The 23532-nt window shown below is 40.5% G+C and overlaps 1 protein-coding gene across 10 annotated transcripts in view; it reads right to left on the bottom strand.

Moving 5' to 3' along the window:
* The window catches only part of RAD51B (RAD51 paralog B), a 715946-nt gene that overhangs the window by 163437 nt on the left and 528977 nt on the right, over window positions 1-23532 (bottom strand). For 2 of the 10 annotated variants that reach the window (XM_053224609.1, XM_053224608.1), the window contains exon 10: window positions 21611-21692. The exons of the other annotated variants lie outside the window; for them this stretch is intronic. In XM_053224609.1, coding sequence (XP_053080584.1) covers window positions 21611-21692 — 82 coding nt within the window. The remainder of the gene's footprint in view (window positions 1-21610; window positions 21693-23532) is intronic. 10 annotated transcript variants of the gene reach the window in all.

The raw sequence follows: 23532 nt of genomic DNA, 5'->3' as shown, positions 1-23532 counted from the left end.
CTTTCATCTGCATGCAGAGGTCCTTCTGAGAAGCAAGGGAGGAAACCTACTGACTCTGAAATGTCCTTCAACAGGGACCCTATTTTCTCACTTCAACTGGATGTCTAGGCTAATAAAACCCATTGCTAAGCTAAACAAACCTTTCCTCTAGCTGTACCAAGTGTCTGTGACAGAAATTCTTCATGCCAGGGATTTTCCTCCTTGTCCAAGACTTAGAAAAAGGTTGTTTTCTCAGCTGCTTTGAAGCCCAGGAAGACAGCCAGGGAGGCAAACAAGGCAGTCAGTCTTGCATCAGATAATTCAACAGGCTTTTGATAACCTCAAGTCTTCTGTCTCTTCCCCAGGTTGAGCTGAATTCTCCAAGCCTAGGGACAGAAAGCCGGAAACGCTCCAGACAGGAAGATCTCTGTGGCTGGAAAGAGGCCACAGGACCTGGGGGGGTGGGCAGAGGGGCTTGAAGTGTACCCAGTGATCCTCAAAGGAATTCCCTAGTCATTGTGTTAAGAGAGCTGGAGGGAAAGGTGGCAGAGGTCCAGCTCCCAGTCCTTATCTGGATCGTATACTGATTGGAATCTGCTTCATCACTTGGAAAATCACTCTCTGTGGAACACTGAAGTGTCAGTACCGACAGCTTTGCAAGATTATGAGAGGAGAGTGGAGAATGAATTTAATGGCATCTAAACTGCCTTCTCCAAATAGGGGAGTAAGATCTGCAGAAGTCATAAAGTACTGGAAAATGACAGGGTGGAAAAATGAACCATATTTGAGCAGGCATGAACTTATTAATTTATCTACATGTGGTCTACTTTACAACTTTCCCTACAGAAATTAGGGGTAGAAATTAAGTTGATTTGAATTCCGAATGAAATATAATTCTAGACTCAGAAGATTCTTTTACAAAGTTTGGTCCTGAGGTTACAAGACCTTATTCCCCCATAGAGTATCACTATACTCTTTTATAACATCTCTCTGGTGATTATTTAAAAATGTTTATCTATAATATACCGGGTTCCCAAAGCATATAAACTAAAAGAGCTAGCTCCCTAAAGAAAACGTTAAGTTCCTCAGACCAATAAGATATTAACTTTGTAAATTATGATAGTAATAGTTCAGGGTCAGAGTGGCATTTTGAGTTTATTTTTTCCCCAACATTTTATTATGAAAATTCTCAAACATACAGCAAAGTTGAAAGAATTTTTTAGTGGGTACCCATAAACTTATCAAGTAGATTATACCTTAGCATTTTATTATACTTGTTTTTAGCATATATCTACCCATCTATCAACCCATGTTATATTCTGTTGTCGTTGCATTTCAAAGTCAATTGCAAACATCAGTGCACTTTCCCCTAAATACTTTAGCATGCTTATAGTTATCTATAAGCTTAGTATTTGTCCATATATTTTTAAAACCATGTTCGGATTTTTTTTCAGTGAATTTTACATGAAGTTTGAAAGGGTTAGTGATTTTCCCCAAATTATACTAACATCAGAGAGAATTTAGTGACTACACATATATAGATAGCATATAAATGTATATAGTCAAAGAATATGGGTCATTCTTTCTATATTAAATGTCAATTTTACTGAAGTATTACTTCTATGCAATAAAATTCTTTTTTAATATAGGCAGTTAAGCTATAAATTTCCCTTTAAGCCTGATTTAGCTGCATCATATAAGTTTTGGTGTGTTGTAGTTTTGTTTCTGCTTTCTCAAAGTATTTTCTAATTTTCCTTGTTATCTTTTCTTTGATTTATTGCTTATTTAGGAGTGAGTGTGTGTTCAACTTGCACACATTTGAGAATTTCCCAAATTTTCTTCTATTATTGACTACTAATTTTATTCTATGTGACTAGAGATGTTTACATGATTTCCTTCTTCATTTATTGAGACTCATTTTGTGGTTTAAAATATGGTCTGTGCAGGAGAATGTTCCATGTACACTTGAGAAAAATGTGTATCTGCTATTATCAAGTGGAATGTGCTACAAATGCTTATCAGATTGGTTTATAGTGTTGCTCAGGTCTTCTATTTACTTGCTGACCTTCTGCCTAGTTGTTCTATTATTGAAAGTGGGTATTAAATCTTCAAGTATTATTATTGATTTGTCTATTACTCCCCTTCAATTTTCAGCTTTTGCTTCATGTATTTTGGGGTTCATTTGTTGGGTGCATATAAGTTTATTCTTCTTATGTCTTCCTGATGGACTCACCTTTTTATTCTTTTAATCTTTTTTGTTTCTAGTAATAATTTTTGTCTTAAAGTCTATTTTGTCTGATATTAGTAACCAGCTCTCATTTGGTCACTGTAAAGGGGTTACTGAACCCAATTGCAGTGTGTGTGTATGTGGAGGCTTTCCCACACCACAATGTTATTCTTGGATACCAACAGGGCATCCAAGAATTCAACTTAACTCTGACACTATCTACTTGGAGCTAGAATCAGATTCTATAGGCAAAGTGCTTAGTCCCACAAGACTGCCTCCACTTCAGATGCCAGTAACAAGCTCATGTTGTTACCTGTGCTTCTGACAAACTGGCCACATTTTGGAGGTTCCAATGGCCCCCTCCACCTCAGGATGCCAATCACAAGACCAGGTTGCTACCTGTACTTCTGACTGACTGGCTATAAGTCAGAGGTTCCCATGCCCCCTCCTTGGGTTCCATTAATTTGCTAGGAAGGCTCGCAGAAAAACCCACTTACTGATTACAAAGTATATTAAAGAATAGTAATCAACATCCAAATGAAGAGATGTATAGGGTAAGTTCCTGAACAATGGAGCTTCTGTCCTTATGGAGCTTGGGGCTCAGGATGGTGGCATGTGGAAGCATTCAGGATCCCAACGTGGGCCTATCCAAACCGCCTCCTTTTGGATTTTGTGGAGGCTTCATTAACTCATTACCCATTAATGATCCACTTAAACTTTAGTCCCTTTCCCTTCCCTGGAAATCAGGGTGTGAAATTAAAAGTTCAAACCCCCTTATTTATGGTTGGTTTTCCTGGTAACCAGATCACATCCTTAGGTGCTTTGCAAAAATCACCTTCATTGCCATGAATCCATTCATTTGTGGTGGAAAGGGCTTGTCATGAATAATAAAACGACCATTTCACAATGCTCTGAAGCATTTTCAGGAACTGAAAACAAAAGACTAAATATTATAACAAAAGATGCTCTGTTGCTCTTATTGCTCCGAAATCTAAAAGTTTTGGAATCTGTGAGCTAGGAACTGTAGAAAATATGTTTGGGTCATCTAAATCACAATATTGCTATTTGCATGGTATGTATTTGTCCATTCTTTTACTTTCAACCAATTGTGTCTTTGACTCTAAAGTGTATCTCTTGTAGACAGGATTTGGTTGGATCATATTATGTTTTTGTTTGTTTGTTTGTTTTACCTATTCTGCCAATCTCTGCTTTTGATTGGAGTATTTAGTTCATTTACTTTTAATATAATTATTGACTAGGTAGGATATGTCTGCCATTTTGCTATTTGTGTGTATACATTTCTGTGTATCTTACAGTTTTTTGTTCCTATATTTTTCCATTACTGACTTCTTTATGTTAGATATTTTTCTAGAATACCATTTTAATTCTCTTATTTCTCTTACTACATATTTTTGAGCTATTTTCTTATAGGTTTCCCTGGGAATTGTTATTAAAATTTTAAATTAAAAAAAATTATTTCAGATCAACACTTTAATTTCCATTAATTATAAAAATTTTGCTCCAATAAGGCTCCATTATCCTATTTTCCTTTGTACTACTGTTATATAAATTACATCTTTATACATTTCAGGTCCATCAACAGTTTTATATTTATTGCTTTATGCAGTTGTTTTTTAAATCAGGGGAAGAAAAAAATTATCAAAAAAATACATTCATCCTGTCTTTTGTATTTACCTATGTATTTATCTTTACCAATGCTCTTTGTTTTCACATGTGGATTTGACTTACCCTCTAGTGTCTTTTCACTTTAGCCTGAAGAACTCCTTTTAGTATTTCTTATAGGTCAGGTATATTAGTGACAAAATCTCAGATTTTCTATTTCTCAGAATGTCTTAATTTATCCTTCATTCTTGAAAGATAGTTTTGCTATATATATAATCCTTGGTTGACAGTCTTTGTTTCAGCAATTTGAATATGTCATTCCACTGTCTTCTGGCCTCTATGGTTTCTGATGAGAAGTCAGCCAACTATTTTTATTGAGGATCCTTTGTACATGAAATCACCTAGTGACTAATGACTAAATAGCTAATGATCGAAAATATTCCCTAAATGCCTTGAGCCAGTAAGTCTCCCTACCTTTGCCAAGGGTCTCTGTGTGTGTTGGGGCATGCCTTCAGCACTCTAGCAAGTAGTTTAAAACTCTGTCTTAACCTTTATTTCCTACTTACACAGAGACTTAAGGTCAGCCAGAAGTGAGAGCTTAGGGTCTTCTTAGGTCCTTCCTGTGCATGAGCAAAGCCCTGTGCATGTGTATAGACTTCTAGGTTCCCTGGTATATGTGGGACATTTACAAAGGTCCCTGAGGACATCTCATCCCCCAGTTATTTTCTTTACAATTTTTTTTTTGGAGGGGGTCAGCCTCTTGTTATCCCTACTTGGTAATGGGGCCTTAGGCAGTCATAATGGTAAGTAATTGCCACTGACTGTTTTCAACAAATTCCCTGTTGAGTAGGGCTGTTCACATAGACCAAGCTCTGAGGCAGGGCAAAAGAGACAAGCCCTGAGAATAGAGTTTTCAGTGAGCTGCCAAACAGGTCACACGTTGACAATTCTCTTGGATCCGGCTTTTGGGGAGCTCGAAACCTGTTCTGATTCCTCCAGTGGCTGCTAGGCTGCTGGTTTACAATGTTACTGTAATTGAAAGATGGTTGGCTTTCAAGATTACTGCAGAGCTGGGGAGGAGGAGGATGGGATTAGGGAAAGTTAAAATGCCACAAATGTTGCTGTTCTTACCAAGATTCTTCTGCTTTTCTTGAGTAAACACTCTTCAAATTGTTGCAAGCCTGTCGTTAATTTCCAGAGTTCTGAAAGGTTGATTTTTGGCAGTTTTTGTCAATGTTCCTCTTGCTTTGTGGAAGCACTGACTTTCTGAGGGCCATACTCTACCATTCTCTACATCGAGTCTCCCAAGCCAAATTCTGATTCAATACACATCTTTATTATCTCCCCCATTCAACCCTGCCACCTTCTTTTTCTGTTTTAAATCTGTTTGTGGTTTTAGATGATTGTTCTTATTTTGTTTTTAATGAACTTAATGCTTACACATAATTTGAAATAGCAAATAATATCACTTGGTATTATCTCCCATCCTTTTAACTGAAGGTATGTTGGCTAGCATAAAGTTTTTAATTTCCAGGATCTCTTTCTTGTCTTCTATTTCTAATTCAGCACATCCTATTCTTGTCCTTATATCATCTTTAATTCTCTGAGATTATTCTTTTTTCTAAATTTTGCATTATCTCTAACTCCTCATGGCTCTTTTTTTCTGTTTGTTTTATTTCCTCTTTGATGTGGGAGGCATCTTCCAAAGTCTGGTGATCCTTGTCTGTTCAGTCATATTTAAATTATATAACACAAAATATATTTTATTCTAAAAATAAAATTAGAAATACTATGTATATGGACAACATTTGTAAACTGGTGGGGTTCACTGGAAAGTGACCAATGTCAAAACACAGAGATAACTTCTTAGAGGTGGATTGGTATTTACAGAAATGAGTTCTCCAATCTCTTGCCTAGTTTCCACATTCTAAGAGCAGGGCAGAGAAAGATCACCATTTGGCAGGTGTAATCCCTTGTTTTAGCCACAGGATTCCCCGTATCTTCTGCTTTGTTTGGAGTCCTAAGCCTAAAATTTTTCTAATTCATTTTCTCCAAAGCTAATTAAAAAAAATTTTTTTTAATGTTTATTTTTGAGAGAGAGAGAGAGAGAGAGAGCGAGCTAGCAGGGGATGGGCAGAGAGAGAGGGAGACACAGAATCTGAAACAGGCTCCAGGCTCTGAGCTGTCAACACAGAGCCCAACGCAGGGCTCGAACTCACAAACCGTGAGACCATGACCTGAGCTGAAGTCAGTCACCTAACGGACTGAGCCACCCAGGTGCCCCTCCAAAGCTAATTTTTGCCTTCAGTCTGGGCTGTAGATTTATCAGCTGGCTGTCCAGCGTGACAAAGGGGGTCCAAATATTTCATATACAATTTTCAACAAATCTGTTGTCATCTCCTCTACCTTCTGTGATATCTGGTGCTTCTGAGTCCTGAGAAAACCTGTGCTCTACTGTTACACTACATTGAAGGCACTTTGATTTGCAGTTTCCTCTGTCATGCCCTGTCAATCTTCTATCACTTCCTGTCTTCTAATACTTGGTTGAAATCTGCCGATGTCTCAAAGTGATTCTCAATGTCTTAGCCCTTTTGGATTAATATTTTATTATTATTATTAAACTGAAACCATTTCAGATGGGTCATGAGAAAGAGTGGAGATAAACATAAGCGACTGAACCTCCACATTAAAGAGGAGGCATCTTTTCCAGCTTTAGTTCTATCTCCAATCAGGTAGTGATTTGGTGTCATTATCATAACAATAGCTTTGAGGGTCAGCTACACACACACACACACACACACACACACACACCATACACATAAGTATTATATAAACCAAAAAGCTCCTTTCAAGGGTGCTCAATATAATTTGTGACTATCCTCAAATCATTCTTCTAGGGGGCTAAAAAAATATGGCCAAGTATGATCATCATTACAAAATGTAAAATGCTTTCAATTTAGTCAATCATGGCTTCACATCGTGGCTGTATGATTTTGGGCACCCCAACTTCTCCAAGCCTCGCTTTCCGCATCTCTAAAGGAGCACAATAATACCACCCTCATGGGTTTATTGCAGAGATTAATGAGATGAAGGAAATTAATGAAAAATGTGGTACTTCATAGGTACCTAAGAAATGTTAGCTTTTTTCCACTATGGTGGAGGAGGGGGTGAAAAATATGCAGGAAAGTCAGTGACTTCCCCTGTTCTGAACGATAGATAGTTCAGTGATCTATTTGCCTTTGCCGCTCATGTGAGAATGTCTCTGTGTGTAAGGCTAATGTAAAATTTCACATACAGGCTGTAGCCCTGCTCATTAAGGCTTCAAATGAGATTTCTTACCATTACTGAAACTGTTAATGTTACCATTAGTATTACCATTGGGTTTTGCTAAAGGAAGAAGTAAGAACTGTTTGTATCACTAGCAAGTTCACGGACATCAAATACCATATTTAAACTTTATTTTTAACTTAAAAAAAATGGAAAGTTAGGGGCGTCTGGGTGGGTCAGTCAGTTAAGCGTTGAACTTCGGCTCAGGTCGTGATATCCCAGTTTGTGAGTTCCTGAGTCTGACAGCTCAGACAGAGCTTGGAGCCTGCTTCAGATTCTGTGCCTCCCCCTCTCTCTCTGCCTCACTCTCTCAAGAGTAAATAAACATTTAAAAAAATCAAAAGTTAATGGAAGTGTCATGTCACTCATACTTAGGTAGCAATGAGCTGGTTTCATTGTTATCTGGATTCGGACGTTTCAATCTAGCTCCTACTGAAGCAACTAAATACTCTTAAAAAAAATTTTTTTTTAATGTTTAAATTTTGAGACAGAGAGAGACAGAGTGCGAGTGGGGGAGGGCAGTGAGAGAGAGGGAGACACAGAATCTGAAGCAGGCTCCAAGCTCTGAGCTGTCAGCACAGAGCCCGATGCAGAGCTTGAACTCATAACCGTGAGATCATGACCTAGGCCAAAGTCGGACACTTAACTGCCTGAGCCACTCACCCTGTGCCCGCAACCAAATAGTCTTATAGGCAATTTCAAGTGACAAAGACCTGTTGCCTTTCTGTACACTAAATCAGAAGTACAAAAATGACCAGGAAAAAAAAAAAAAAAGATGCACAAGAAGCCTGCCCTGATCTAAATGCTAAGCTCTCTGAACATGCAGCAAGGCAGGCCTGACTTCCCAGCCCCGTCCACAGGACCGTAGGAAGCAGAGCTGGATCTTCCTGTCCAGGCCCGCTCAGAAATACAGCCAAGGTAAGGCAGCTCTGGCCTGCAAAGGTCACAGAAGCAAGACTGTGGCTGTGTGATTATTATGGTAAAAAGATGCCAGGAACTGCGAGGGTGTGTCGAATTCTGAAGCACACATCCCTGTTACATCATGCTTGGGCCACACGGGATTTTCTCTCGTCTCACAGGAATTGATTCGAGGAAGGCAACATGTTTCTATGTAAAGAGGCCGAACTCTGGGCTTGACATATCCAAAAACAGCTGGTCAAGTGGGACTGGTTTGTGTAATGTACCACATCCCTGGCTCTGCTCTGATGGGTGGAGAGACTATTGCTAGTGGGAAATCAACACACTCTTTCTTCAGAGCACGGTCAAATTAATTCCCTCTGTTACTGCAGCATTCTTACTATTTCCCTAAAGCCCTCCTCCAGTGAAAAAAAGGGCAGGGGACAAGGAGGAAACACGAGACAGGATTGCCAATGAGTTTAAGAGTGTAACAGAGAGACAGTGGAATATCATTCCCATCCTTTCCTTTAGGGCTTTCACTAAATCTAGTTTGAACTGGTTCTTGCAACGAGCTCATTAAGATGGAAGAGAGCTGGAACTTTATTCACTAACTCTCTTTGGTGTTGTCAGGGCATAACTGGGGACCAGTCAGTTTAGTCTTTGCATTTTCATTATTTTTACTGTGACTGTGTCTAAATTTTACACTATCTATAAATACAGAGTGACTCAGTTTTTGAGTATTGTTGAAGAATTAAGGTATCTTTAGCTCACAGAAATAGGCTCATAGACTGAAATAATTCAAAAAATAGGGATTTGCAGGAGAAGAACTTGAGAAAGAGGTTGGTAAGAAGGGCTTGATAGAAACCAGATTGTTTGTAAGTTAGAGTTTAAAAACTGCCCTATTTCTTTGGGAACCCACCAGGTTTCCATTTGGGGCTTACTTCAAACATCAGAACTCGTGGTGGGCTTGGAGTTATAACAGTGATAAGAGCTAACAATTATTAATTAAGCTCTTGCTATGTGCCGGGCACTGTTGTAAGACATGCAATTCTCATACTAACCTTATGAGGTAAATACTACTATTATGCCCATTTAACCAATGAGAAAACTGAGGTATAGGTCAAGCATTAATTTGATTAATATAGGGGAGTGTCTGGCTGCCCATACCTAGAACTTTTATGTATAGAAGCCCAAGAACAAGGGAGCCACCAGGCAGCCATATATGGGGCCTGATTAGAGGGTGACAGAAGGTCCCTAGTCAAAATCTTCCTCCCTTCATTGACTTGTTAGGATCTGAAATTCTTTTTTTTTTTTTCTTAGTTTCTTTCTCTCTTTCTTTCTTTCTTTCTTTCTTTCTTTCTTTCTTTCTTTCTTTCTTTTAGTGTTTTTTTTAACTTTATTTATTTTTGAGAGAGAGACAGAGAAAGTGAGCAGGGGAGGGGCAGAGAGAGAGAGAGAGAGAGAGAGAGAATGTCAAGCAGGCTCCATGCTGTCAGCACAGATCCCAATGCAGAGCTCAAACTCACAAACCATGAGATCATGACCTGAGCAGAAACCAAGAGTCAGACACTTAATCAACTGAGCCACCCAGGCACCCCAAGTTCCTTTATTTCTTTTGAAAGAGCCAGAGAGAATGCAAGTGGGGGAAGGACAGAGAAAGAGGGAGAATCTCAAGCAGGTTCCACGCTGTCAGCACAGAGCCCATGTGGGGCTCCAACTCAGAAGAGTGAGAGATCATGACCTGAGCCAAAATCAAGAGTTAGATGCTTAACTGAATGAGCCACCCAAGCGCCCCTCAGGTCTGAAATTCTTAATAGAACCATATACTTGGACTAAATTGTATCTCCAGAAAGCCTCCCCAGTTAATGCACAAATGTACTATCAGGCAGACCACATTCTCTAGAATGAGTTAGAAGATAATCTTACCTCAAAGGCCAGACCTTGAAGCTGGGAATACAGAAGAATATTTACCTGGAAAGAGGTCAGAAAGCTGTCCAACATAAGATGTTCACTGGGGTGGGAAGTCTGGACAAGGCCCTTTGTAGGGTCCAGTATGGTCTGACACTGAGCCCCCAAAGGAAGGAGGTGGGGGGGGGGGCTTGTTAAAGTCTTCCCTTTTTTTGTCACCATACTAAGGATTAGTCCTGCTCAGAATTTTTAGGGGCCTTTTAAAGTATCATAATCCCACTAGCGCTTTTTATTCTTAATGTTGACCTTACTGCACTATGGGACCATTTGCCAGTTCCACTAAACAACTGACTTTCTCTTTCTTTACCCCTGCCCACACTATGAATATAGTTTTATTTTTTCCGATTATATAAATAACACATGTTCCCTATAAATAATTCAAGCAATATAGAGTTATGTGGAATAAAGCAAACCAGCCCCTTCCCAGTAATTCTGGGTGAGGGAAACTCTTTATGTCGGGAACTACAGAGCAGAGTGTGGGGGTCTAAGCTCTCTTCTCTCCTCCAGGGCCCTTCAGAGGTGGGACAGAAGGCAAGTTCAGAAGATCTGGCCTTAAAAAGTCCTGAATTCTGGTCCCATGCCTTCCAACGTCAGCTTCAATCTGTCACCCCTGTGCTCCTGTCCTCCCACCAGGCAGGGAACTGCTTTCTGGAATGACACACAGCAACCTTGGCTTGGCCCAATTAGGAGACACAACAATGTGAAAAGCCTCTCCTTTGTTCCCTCAGGGTACCCATCTTAAATAACAGCCCTCTATTTTTTCCCCCTCCTTCCCAAGGATTTAATCATGTTTTAGAAGTAAACTAGAGCTCTGCCTAATGATTACAGGACAAAAGCTTTTTTCACAGAGACAAGAGCCCACACACTGAAGAGTTTTCTTAGCGCTCAGGGCAGAGTTCTAACACAGCAAAGAAGAACCAATTAGAGGTAACCACTCTAATGACACTGCAGATTCCTGAACACACTGGCAGGCAGATCCATCCTTAGGAGGAAGCCAGCCAAGACTCTACAAAAACTGGAAGAAAGGTGGCAAAAGAGAATGAAAGCAAAAAAACGGAAACAAAACCCAGGTTCAGCAACACAAGAGCCAGGAGACCTCAGTCCTCTGGTGCACAGCTACAGAATCTCAGACTCAGAAGTCCCATGATGAGAGAGTGTGATCTCAGGGATGGCTTGGGGGATGGGTCTGAAGGAATCTCACTGTTCTGAGCTTAGATTATTTGGTGAGACCCGAGAGGTTTTCTGGGCCATGTTCCCCTTTAAAATCAGGATCAAGAGAGAAGACCAATTAAGGCGGGCCCTAATAAAAGACATTTTAAAACAACATATATTTAAAGATCCATTAAGTCCAGACCAGTACAGAACAACTTTTATGGAGTATTTGTACAATGTTTACTATGCTCTTTGGGATTCCCAGGTAGAAGGGGTTAGACGAGGTTAACAATGAAGCAAAGCATGCCTACAATAATAATGGACTTAAATCAATTATTTCTGAAGTGAAGCTGCAGATTGCTATTTTTTTAGTTTAGATCAGTTATTTGTTTATTTAAATAATTAAAAACAAAAATACCTAAAGTATTTGGAGTTTAAGAAACACAGTATTTCATTCGTTTTAGTGTCATCATCCTCTTGACTGCATTTCTGTTATATCCACACCATAGAATACTATGCTGCTAGGAAAAAAAAGATCGGTAACTATACTTACATGGCAAGATTATCCATGAGGTAAGGATGGTTTAGAAAGCAGATTAGAGAACATTAGGTATTGTGAGCACACACATATTTTCATATGCATAGAGACAGTCTAGAAGATTATACACCTCTGGAAGATTTTCCCTCCTCCTCTGTATTACTCTATATTGCTTGGTTATTTTTCCACAAATATGTATTACTTGTATGTTTCCTGTTTCAGAATTAAAAAACAACATACAGGTAGGAAACATACAGGTAGGATCAGTCAAGTTAAAGAGAGGGTGAATGTTGTGTCACACTCAGGAGCAATCGAGCCAGGATATGCAATTCACTGTCGCCAAAAGCTTTCTGTTGAGCAGGCACAGACTTTAGCTGAATGCCACTGAAAGCAGATCATGCCAGAATGAAAATACAGGACCTAAAAAGGGCAGACACACTGTGTAATTACATAAAGCCAGTGTATTTACAATAAGTATAAGCAATGGTTACTTAGAGCTGAATGAATTATTTAATGTTATACTAATTCAACAAATATTTACTGAGAACCTCCTATGTCCCAGGTACTGAGTTAGACAGTAGGGAAAACAAAGATGTATATGATGAGGGCCCTGCTCCTAAGAAACTAAATGGACAGCTTTGAAGTAACCCAGAAGGCCTCAGGAATCCAGAAGAGGACATATGCTAAAAAATACTTGCTTCCCAGCTCCTTGCTTTAGGGTGAACAACGGCCCAAGGCTTTTGTGGTTTAAATGCCTGTGCTTCTAGCTTTCCCAGATCAGTGGTATCCTGGTAGAGTATACAGCTCATATAGCTCCATAATCTTAAACTGAATTTTCTCTCTCCATCAGACAAGCAAGACTCCTGTATATAACCCAAAAGTCCTACCACATTCATAACCTCCTGAAATCCATGCTTAGCTCCCTAGTGTCTATTTTTCAAACTCTTTTGTGGCTCCTTCCCAACCTGGGGCAACTCACTGCTCCAGTCTCTCCTCTCCCCTCTCCCTCCTAATCACTCAACCTGATTCTGCTGATTAAAACATGGCAGGCACACCTTAACATTTTAGGGACTGTTCTCTCTTCCCTGAATGAACTCTGTTAAAGACCAGCTCAAATGTCAACTCCTCTATGTAAAGTCACCCCTCTCTTTGCCTCCATTATGAGGCCTTAATTATCAAATGACTACAGGCTTATTCAACCCATTCCAGTTGTTAAAATACTGAAATACTGCCATACCATTTGCCAAATAGCTGCTGTTCCTAAGGTCCCCAAGGGCCCCCTTGCTTCGCCAGTGTAGGACCCTCCTACAGCATCCAGAAACTAAGGCATTAACTGCTTGGCACAGGGGGAGGGGGTAGTTCCAGAACCCACTTCCCCCAAACCTGGCATCTGTTCTGCCTAGTTCCTTCCTACGTAGAACTAGTTGTGAAATGTTTTTACTATCTTCCTGCCCATCACACTGCATTATGGTCAGTGGTTCCTAGGCCTGCCGGTCCAGCTAGATTTTGAAAACTATGTTTTATTCTCCTTTGCTTTTTCCAGAGCCTAGTCCAGTACATGGTACATGTTCAGTAAATGCCAGCTTGCTAAATGACCACATTTCCAAAATTATTACTAATGTCATCTTAGTTACTTATTTGATGCCACTTTTGAACTGGAAAGAATATTTTACAGCCCATCATTAATGATTAAGTGAGACTAAACCAGAAAAGGTTGTACTTTTGCCATGGAAGAAATGACATCAAGGACTTTCATAAAGCTTAATATGTGGCAAATAAGACACAGCTAACTAAAACCCAAAAATGATTTTTTAATTGCTTTTAAGTCACTTTTTATCTGAAACTTTTCAAAGAGCCTTATAAACCAGTAAAGCTGTTTAATACAAGTTTCATGCTTTTTTTCTCTCTACAATAGTGGAGGTGAATAATGAAAAGGCCATAAGAAAATGAAAGAGGAAAAGAGCAAACATAAAGGGAGGAAGAGAAAAAGCCAAGGATGGAATCACTGAGAAAGGAGGAAGATGAACCTGAATAATCATAACTGGTCTTGGGGTACCTGGGTGGCTCAGTCATTTGAGCATCCAACTCTTGATTTCAGCTCAGGTCATGATTTTGAGGTTCATGATATCGAACCCAGTGTTGGGCTCCTCACTTACAGCACAGAGCCTGCTTGGGATTCTCTCTCCCTACCTCTTTCTCTGCCCCTCCCCTGCTCATATGCACGTGTTTTCCCTCTCTCTCTCAAAATAAATAAACATTAAAAAACTTAATCATAACTGGTCTCTACCTAATAGGAGGATATAAACACCAATTTAATAATAAAGTTTCTCATCATTAAAATTTTCTGGCTTCACATTTGTACATAACTATGAGCATCCAATGTGTATGCTATTCGGTGCTCTTTCTGTTGTAAGGCACAGCAATGCAACTGAGACTAAACAAAAAAGGAAACTTACTGGCTTACGTAATTGGAATGTTCAGGGGTAATTGACCTGAGGCACAGTTGGATCCAGGGCCTCAAATGATGACTTCAGAACTTACCCTTCTTCCCCATGGAACATTTTCTCAATCTCTTGGTTTTGTTTCCCTCTGGGTTGACTTCACTGACATTCTCAAGTGTGTTCCCTTTGTACAGTATCCAAAATGGCCACCAGGAGCTCCAGGCTTATATTCTACCAATTTAGCAACTCCATCTGTTCCAGCAAAGTCCTGGGTTTACTCTAATCGACTTAGCTTGAGTTAACTGATTACTGCAAACCAATCTCCATAGAAATGGTATGTGATTCTTCCTTTGGTCAGACCTCTAGACAGTGAGTACAATCAGTCCTATCTAGATAATCCAGGCTTAAAATTGAAGAGGTGCATTTTCTTATAAGAAAATCAGGGTGCAGGTATTAAAAGAAGGGGTAAGAGATCAAGGGCAAACAAAAATACCAGATGTCTACCATGACCTTTATGATGCTAAACAATCTAGCGGTTAAAAGTCACTTTAGAGTTGAACAGACCTGAGTGTGACTTCTTTTTCTATCATTTATTAAGTGTTTTAAGCTTCAGAACATTTTTTAACTTCTCTGAGCCTATTTTCCTATCTGTAAAATCAGGGTAATCATGCCCACTTCATGGTGTTATTGCAAAAACCCACCTCCAAGTATATTGTAAAGAAAATCTTTGTGTAGCTCTCTTCATGTGCTGGTCACAAAAAATGGCAGCCGTTAATGTTACTACCAGCATTCCCTGGGGCAGTTGTAGAAAGAGCAAAGGCTCTTTCCTACAGAAATAGGTAGAAAAGAAGGTGCATAGCCATAGCCTAGATGCAAACCATGGTGCTGAGTCTTGTCTCAGGCTTTCTGGAGTCCATTGGCTTGATCTTGATGGCTTGATCCCCACCTCCAATTTCTTCCCCCCCACCCCGCCTCCAATTTCTTATATTCTTCTCAACCCAATACCACATGGCTTTCTCTCTACTGTGCAAATTTAGTAGGATGGGTGATCCCACTTGTTGACCAAATTTATCACTTTCTTTATACCTATTCATGACTTTGGAAAAGTCCTAATTATAGATTTTCCAATATAAGAATAATATGACTTGAAAATGGCCAAAACCTAGTTACAATTTAAGGTGAGTCCACAATTAAGAATGCTAAGTATACTAAAGCCAGTAATTTTATGATCTGTGGCCCAGTGATACAGACGGAGGAAGTAAGGATTCAGGAAAGCCAGTTGATTTTAAGATATATCTGCAGAGGTATACCTTAACCTTGTGAATAATAATTAGGAACAACAACAACTAACAATTACTTAACCTCTTTGTGCCTTAGTTCCCTCACCTGTAGAATGGGAATAATAGTAGCTGCCTTACAGAAGTGTGATAATTAAATGGATAATTGCATATATACTGGTAAATGTTTAAGCACTTGATAGATGTGCTTAGAGCCGTGTGAAGCTCAGAACCTTGTGAAGCTGGGAAGACAAGTCAGCAGTCTCTTTCCCTGACTTGTCCCTTTGTTGTAAGCCTGTGGGCCAGCTCTGTAGCCTACAAGCAGAGTGTGAATGTGGGAGGACATCCTGTAGTTCTAGTTTGCTGTTGGCTTTAGGCTCCATAATGAGGGTCTCTGCCTACCTCTGGACCTCATAAACACAGACTTGAGAGGAAAAATTTGCCAAAGTTCAATTGCATATCAAAGAAAACCACAGAGCCAGAGAGAGCTCCCTGAGGACCCACACAGCCGCTTTGTCTACTGCCAAGCCATGGCCCCAATGCATGGATACGCCTGTAAGCCAAGAGCCAAAGCCACAAAGTTCCACCAGTTCATTTAGCCTTGGCATTTCAACGTACTGAGGGATCTGTTATTTGGGTTGTTGTCTCATTGTTAAGGGGTAAAAACAGAAACATCCCCGTCATCGGAAAACTGGTTTACTAAATTCACCACCACTACCCCAACCCCACCCCAAACCCTACCGTGAGAATAGTTCCACTGCCTTATGTGACGAAATGGAGCAAATGCCAGCTTTTCCCCACTGGTGAACCCTGATCTCCCTGTGGTGATTCTTTCCCACGGGCTGACTTGGATGGGCCAGTTTCTGATCTTAGGGTAGGTGCAACCCTGTAGCCAATGTCACCAATGCTCAATATGGGCATGGGGTCTATCCATCTCAATCCCTGCCTCTCTAAAATGAAACACTCTTGATAGTTTAATTTCTATTCCAATAGCTTTTCAAATCTTCCCTAACATTTCCCTCCACTAAAATGTACAAACAAAAAGATTCATAACTCCTTCCATGCCTGGAATTTGCTTGTTTCTTCAAACAATGCCCCAAAATGCAGTGACTATAACTTTTCTCCTTGGCTGCTATGATACTTTGACTTCCAAAACATATCTCCAGATGGAAAGCTACATAAAGGACTTATACAGGAGAATTCTGAAGTCACCAATAGTAGCTTGTCTTTGGAGACGTTTCTTTCCTTTAGGTTGACAAATACATGTTGGGCATCTGCTCTCTGCTGGGATTTTTAGGAGTGAGTCAGCCCTGCCTTCTAATTCAGCTGAACACCTAACATAGAGGGAAATGGCAGCAGGTAATTGCACTTACAACCCTGTACAAAGGAAACCCAGAGAGCCACTTTTTCATGGTGGTTGAGAAGAATGTAAAAAAAAAAAAATGATATCATCAAGGCCAGGCCACGCAGAAAAAGTAGGGTTTCTTCAAGTGAAGGACATTCCAGGCAGGTATAGCATGAACAAAGGAAGTCAGGCTGGAAGGTTCTAGGCATTACCACACAGTACAAAATCTTACTGGAAACATCTCAATGATAAGTAAACACTAAATTATGAGTAAAGAAAAGGTACTTAGCACTAGGAATACTTATCTGTGCATTCTATTTGAATGTTCAAAATTCATCTTTTACTAGAAGAGCTTTTATTATTTGAAGGACACAGCTTTTCTTTTTTTAAACAACTTTGCGTTTTTGGAAAATGTGGTCCTTGAGAAGAGAAAAGACTTATTATGTAAGGCGGGCAAAGGTCAGTGTCTTAAATTCTGCAGTGGCCAGGATGGAGGCAGACTTCAGAATTCCCATTTTCTGAATTACCATCAGACCACCCCATCATCTAATCAAACTAGCCCCATGTCTTAGTTTTGAACATTTGAAGATGGAAAGAAACGTGAAGGAGCAAAATCTCAGATTCCTTGGCTTTCTCATTCCTTGCAAAATCTACACAAGGCTCACATTATCACTCTCCTCTCATTTGGTCAGCATCTGAATTTGTTTGGTTGTCGCGTGAGTGATGAAAACGTAAAAGCTATGTTGATATGTACAGCATGTGGACAACCACTCCCAGGTTCTCTCTGCCCTGAGAATGCCAGAGGTACATGTACACATTCTTATACACCCAAACAGACTCTCGGTCCACTTGTGCTCCACTCAACATCACTAGACACTCGTTTAAAAAATGCAGCATACTGTGCACCGACTTGATGGGAAGCCACAGGCTGAGTTCTCAGACACTGGCCAAGAAGAGATGGGATCCAACCCATCCCCAGACCACAGGAAAAATACTTTCAACCGCAGAGCTGGCTGCAAAATATTCTTTTTGTAGGAAACAAAATGTTTCCAGCCCTAGGAGTTTTTTTCTTTTTTTTTGGTCCTTTCACTGTTATTGAATAGGAAAAGCAAATGCTTAAGCAAGAGGCCAAGTAAACATCTAAGGAAACCAAAACCAGCCTCCTCTGCTGGGAGAGTGGAACATAGGGTGAATGAGCGGCATGCCGGACAAGCCCTGGGCCTTTAGAAGCTTTGGTGCAAAGGAACCCAGGTGATTCTTCACATGTTTATGACCTCAGTTTAATCCCACTCCACTACAGCTCCACTTATTAACTAAATAGTCTTGGACAAGTTACTTCACTTTTCCAAGCCTCAGTTCCTTAAGTGTCAAGTATGAATGATAGTATGGATATCATAGGTTACAGAATAAATGAAACACATGTAGAAGTTAAACAATGCCCAGCACATAGTAGGCTTTCAAGAGATAGGATTTGGTGGGGCACCTAGGTGGCTCAGTCGGTTAAGTCTCTCTCTGACTTTGGCTCAGGTCATGATCTCACAGCTCGAGCTGTTAGCTCAGACCCTGGAGCCTGCTTCAGATTCTGCATCTCCCTCTCTCTCTGCCCCTCCCTCAAGCATGCTCACTTGCTCTCTCTCTCTCTCTCAAAATAAATAAACATTAAAAACTTTTTTTTTTTTAAAAGGAATAGTATTTGGTAAGGTAGGTTCAGTAACTCTTACAGGTCACTGTTTATTTTGAGAGAGAGAGAGAGAGAGAGAGAGAGAGAGAGAGAGAGAGTACAAGTGGGGGAGGGGCAGAGAGAAAGGGAGACAGAGAATCCCAAGCAGGTTCTGAGCCATCAGCACAGAACCCGACTCAGGGCTCAAACTCACAAAACTGTGAGATCATGACCCGAGCTGAAATCAAGAGCTGGAGACTCAACTGACTGAGCCACCCAGGTACCCTCAAACTATTTTCATGGATTGTTAGAACTCAAGAATTCTAGCTCCCACATTTTATAAATAAGGAAACAGTCCTAGAGAGATGAAAAGGTGTAACCAAATTAGCCAGTAGTAGGCCCAGAGCTAAGACCCAGACTGCAAACTAAATGCAGACGGCAAGCAGAGTTAAGGCAACCCACATCACAGAGTACACATATGTTGTTGGTTGGCAGTGGATCTCAGACTCTAGTGTTGCCCAAGAATCACCTGGAAAATGTGTAAAGATGCAGATTCCTAGGTCTACCCCCAGCACTACCAATTTAGTCTGGGAAGGCCAAGGAATCTGAGTTTTTAACAAGCTCTGCAGGAGAATTCCAAGAGGTATTCCTCTGTCCTCTGGTCAGAAAGCATTACAGGAGGAAGTCATTGGCCAAATAAATACCTGAGCCAAGTGCTAGGGTTGCATCCTATAGTTAGCACAAACAAATGATGTGGCAAGCCCTACCATAAACAGTGAAGAATATTTTCATTGTACAAAATAGTAAATGAAGTATAACATGATGTTGTTTCTTCTTCTGGATCATTAACTATTTTGTAGAAGAGACACCTACAACTCATAGTTGTTTGCCTAAGATCACATATCTAATTAGAGACAAAGTTAGAACTTAATTCTAAAATATCATTATCTTTTTTCACAGTGGAGAATCTCTTCTTTCTAGCTACTTGGAGGTGAATACTATAGGCTTATGTATGTATGATATGTATGTTATATGCCAGAATCCATGAGTTAATTTTAATCTCTGGCATGATAAAAAAAATCATCTTAGCTTTTTGAGGTGTTCAGATGAACAAGTCCTCTCATATTATTTCTGGGGCTATAATTTATTCCATCGGCTCCCTTGTAGGCTAATGGAAGAAACTTAGTTAGGAGGAAGAGTAACAATGCCATACAATGCTGGACATTTCAGAAACACCAGAAACTATTCACACTGGTGCACACCACCTGCTCCCTTTTCATTACATTCCTACTCTTCTATATAAAACATGTATCTGACCCCAAGGTATATGAAGTTTTGTGCATCATCAGATAACCACATAAGTGTCCTTGTTACTGGTTCCTGTGCTAAAAAAAATTGGGGTGACTTCCTAGACACAGCCCAAATAAATCAATATGTGATTAGATTCGGAGTCATTCTCCAAAGGATGGAGTTTCTGTTGTTCCCTGGAGTGATGGAGCATGTAAGAGTCTCTTAGCAATTTCTGGGGTTTTGCCCCCAAAGACTAGAAATGATGGTTACTTTTTTTACTTCTTGGTTCAATACTGAAGGATCTGACAAGGTACACAAGTACAGCCCCTTCACTTCTACTTTTCTCTGATGAATGCTTTAAGACAACAATTATCTTCATTTCTCAAGAGACCCTTCCGGAAGTTGTTATGAAATGCGGTCAATATAGCAAAGTGAAGCCACGGCCTGTTTGAAGAAAATCAGTAATGTACTCTGCAGTTGGATAATGCCTATTGTCTCAGAATCTCAGAATGCTCAAACTGGAACATTACTTAATTGGTAATAGTAGCCTTAGAAAAGATTTATTATGATTTAGACCAATCTTACAACTATTGTTGGCCAAAGAATTCTCCTCATAGAATCTGAGGTGAATTTGGAATTAGAATCCAAATACATAGCTAACCATTGAGCATCCTTGCCCTCCTGGAGAGAATTCTGGCCTTTGGAGCTACTCCTCTGCTCCATGTCATCATTGCATTCAGAAGTTGCCAAATTCTCTGCCACCATGTGAACTCATTAAAGGATGGGAGTCTGCCATACTTTCAACAAGGGAGGCCCAGGGTCTTGATGTGTATGTACAGACCCCGGAACATTTCAACACACCTCTTATAGAGGAGATTCTGTTGATTTCAACCCCCCCCCCCCTTCCAAGCATATTTCCAGCCATTAAAATGTTTCCTGAGCTTAGATACAAGTGGAAAGTTTTGGAAAATCCCACAGGAAGGAGACTGGGCCAAGAGAGCTCCTTTTCTCATGCCATTCAGGAAGCACTGAACAAAATGTTTGCCCTCCAAGACAATTCGGCCCAGGAACCCGACTCTCGGGGCTGGAGAATCATGGTAGGCAGAAGAGCTCTTTGGGGAACAGGAGCAATAGAAAGTATTTGGGTTCTTATATTAACCATGTGCCAACCACAGAGCTTACATAGAGTGTACCAAAGTCCATCAGACAAACAGGACTCATCCCATGTAGTTTAAGAGAGAGAATTTAATGTTGGAAACTAGTTACAAATGTGTTGGAAGAGCCAAAAGGAAAACAGGGGCAGTGAGGCAACCCAGACACTAGCAGCAGTAGGAAGCCACTGCCATCTTTAGAGCTGGAGGAGCAAGGGAAGAGGTGCTGTTACTAGAGCTCAGAGAATGAAGCTGCCCAACTCCAGCTCTTTGTGGAGCTGGAACCACATAAAGATAACTAGTGTTACTGCCTGAGACACCACTGGAAGCAGAGAGAGGGAGGTAGAAATACATGGCTTCTCCCATACTTCTGCCCTCTACCCTCTCTCCAGGGCCCCAAACTAAGCAAAATCAATAGAAAGGGAGCCTGGGAAATACAGATTGCAGGATCAGTTCCCTGTGGTACCAAGCAGAGCAGGGGAAAGGCAGGGAGGGGATCTGAGCAAAGAAGCAATTGACTGGCATGGCCCACTAAGGAATAGATTCCTGATTCCCAATTTGTAAATGGGGATTTTTTTAGAAAACCTTGAAGCGTAAACTGGTGGTCCTCTAAATTAGTTAGTGGTTCCACATGCTTGGACTTTAAATTTTCCAGAATTCACTGGAGACGAAGACACAGTTATCCAAGGGCCTTCTCCTCTCTGAGCTCAGGGGCTTCATGCAAATAGTTTATACCTTTCTCTTTCCCCTGCAGGTGTTTCCAAACTTCATTTTTCACACATTCTGATGACCATTGTCTTTTTGTAGAAGTCAGGTTCTAAAAGAAGGAAATAGTGCTGAGGGTGGAGAAGAGAATGATGGGCTGGAAGCAATGGTGGGGGGCGTGTATAGGGAAGGAGAAAATTTTGACTCAAGATTCTGCACAATTATAGGAAATCTCTTCTGATCTCCAAGCTAATCGCTGATAGCACTCATCGAGGTCTAGGAGGAAGAGTGGAAGCAGCCACACTATCACATAAAGCAAGGCCAGCTCTTCTCTCCCTCCCAGGCCTGCTCATTCTCCTTTACTAGCCCATTCAGTGGGTGATAACCTCATCTACTCACATCAGAAACAACCCCACCTTCCAGATCCTCTCTCTCTGTGCTTAAGTGCTACTGACCCTGTCTCCTGACCATCTCATATCTCTTCCTTCCTCTCCATCTCATTGGCCACTGCTTTGGTTCAGGTCCTCATTTCCTTGCATCCTATTTCAAACCCATATGGTAAACTTCTGCCTGAGAGAGCATTGTAACATACAGACCTGATGTCATAGCTCGGCTGAGAGTCTCTCAATGGGACTTCTGAGAGCCTTCAGGGTCAAGTCTGATTTCTCCTACCTTTCTTTGCTTTGCCTTTATATACAGACTCCATTTCTCCACACTTACCCATTGTACAGACACTCATAACCCTCCTCAGTAGCACTAAAGAAGGACCATTTACAGTTCCCACCCCAAAGCCTTTGTTCATATTGTTTTATCAGCCTCCTTACCCATCTTCTGGTAAATCCTGATACACTGTCCAAGTGTTACTTCAAACATTATAATCTCCTCTGAATCCTTCCCTGATCAGGCTTTCCCTGCTAAGAATGCTGACCATCCTAACTAATAGTGATGCCCACACTATACTCTGTCACAATTCCCTCAAAACCTTCCTGTATGTATTTATATGTCTTTCTCTCTCAAATATGTATTCTCCTTCTGCTATGGTTCTTCAAAGCAGGAAACTGGGCTTTGACCTCATATTCCCAGAATTTGGCACACCTATCTACCCAGAAAAGATTTGAAGGTAGAAAAAGAGGAGGGAAGGATGGAAGGAAAAGGGAGTGGCCAATACAAAGAAAACTTAATGGTCTAGTCTAGATGAAAATACAAGAGTTAAAAGAGGATCTATGTCTATGGTTAGAGCATACACAAAGGACTATTAGTATAATTACAGTTCTTAGAAGATTTATTGCTAAAGATTTTAAGCTGTAACATATACCATCTCTTAATTGAGGAAAAATATTAGATTTTTTGAAGATGAAAAAAGTGACCAAGACTTCACAGATGCTGTAGCAGTCACTTAGCCAACTTATTTCAGTGGGTTTTCTTTGAAAATACTTGGCCTTTGGACAAAATTACACAACATGTAATGAGACCCCCTATGCATGGGGGTCCCAGAGACAACAAAAGATTTTGGTAGAAATGCCTGCTGTTTAATTTAAACTGAGATTAGTGGTGGTTCCTGAGCCAGACTGGACTTCTCAAGCCAACAGGATCAAATGCTAATAGATTCTGAGCAAAGCCAATCACAGGGATCTTGGAGCAAAGTCTAAATGAGAAAAGGGAAGAGGGAGGTATAAAAGGGTAAGGCTAGTGCCAGGATGGGGTCATAAGTAGGAAATGGAGATCAGTCACAAAGAAGAGCCTAATACTCCAGTGCATGGTCAGTATAGCAGAGTATGTCTGGAGAGAATACTCTATAAATAGCTACAAATAAGGGAGAGCAGCTTGGTATACGGAGGCTATTGAAAGGTTAGATGCTTACAACCCTGTTAGAGAACATAGAACTGCCAGAGTTTCCCACTCCAAGGGACACTGACGGAATCTTCATTAGGGTGCTGGGATAATACTCTCAA

This window comes from Acinonyx jubatus, chromosome B3 (assembly GCF_027475565.1).
Source record: "Acinonyx jubatus isolate Ajub_Pintada_27869175 chromosome B3, VMU_Ajub_asm_v1.0, whole genome shotgun sequence".
NCBI classification, from domain to species: Eukaryota; Metazoa; Chordata; class Mammalia; order Carnivora; family Felidae; genus Acinonyx; species Acinonyx jubatus.
This window is presented reverse-complemented; position numbering and strand designations above follow the sequence as displayed.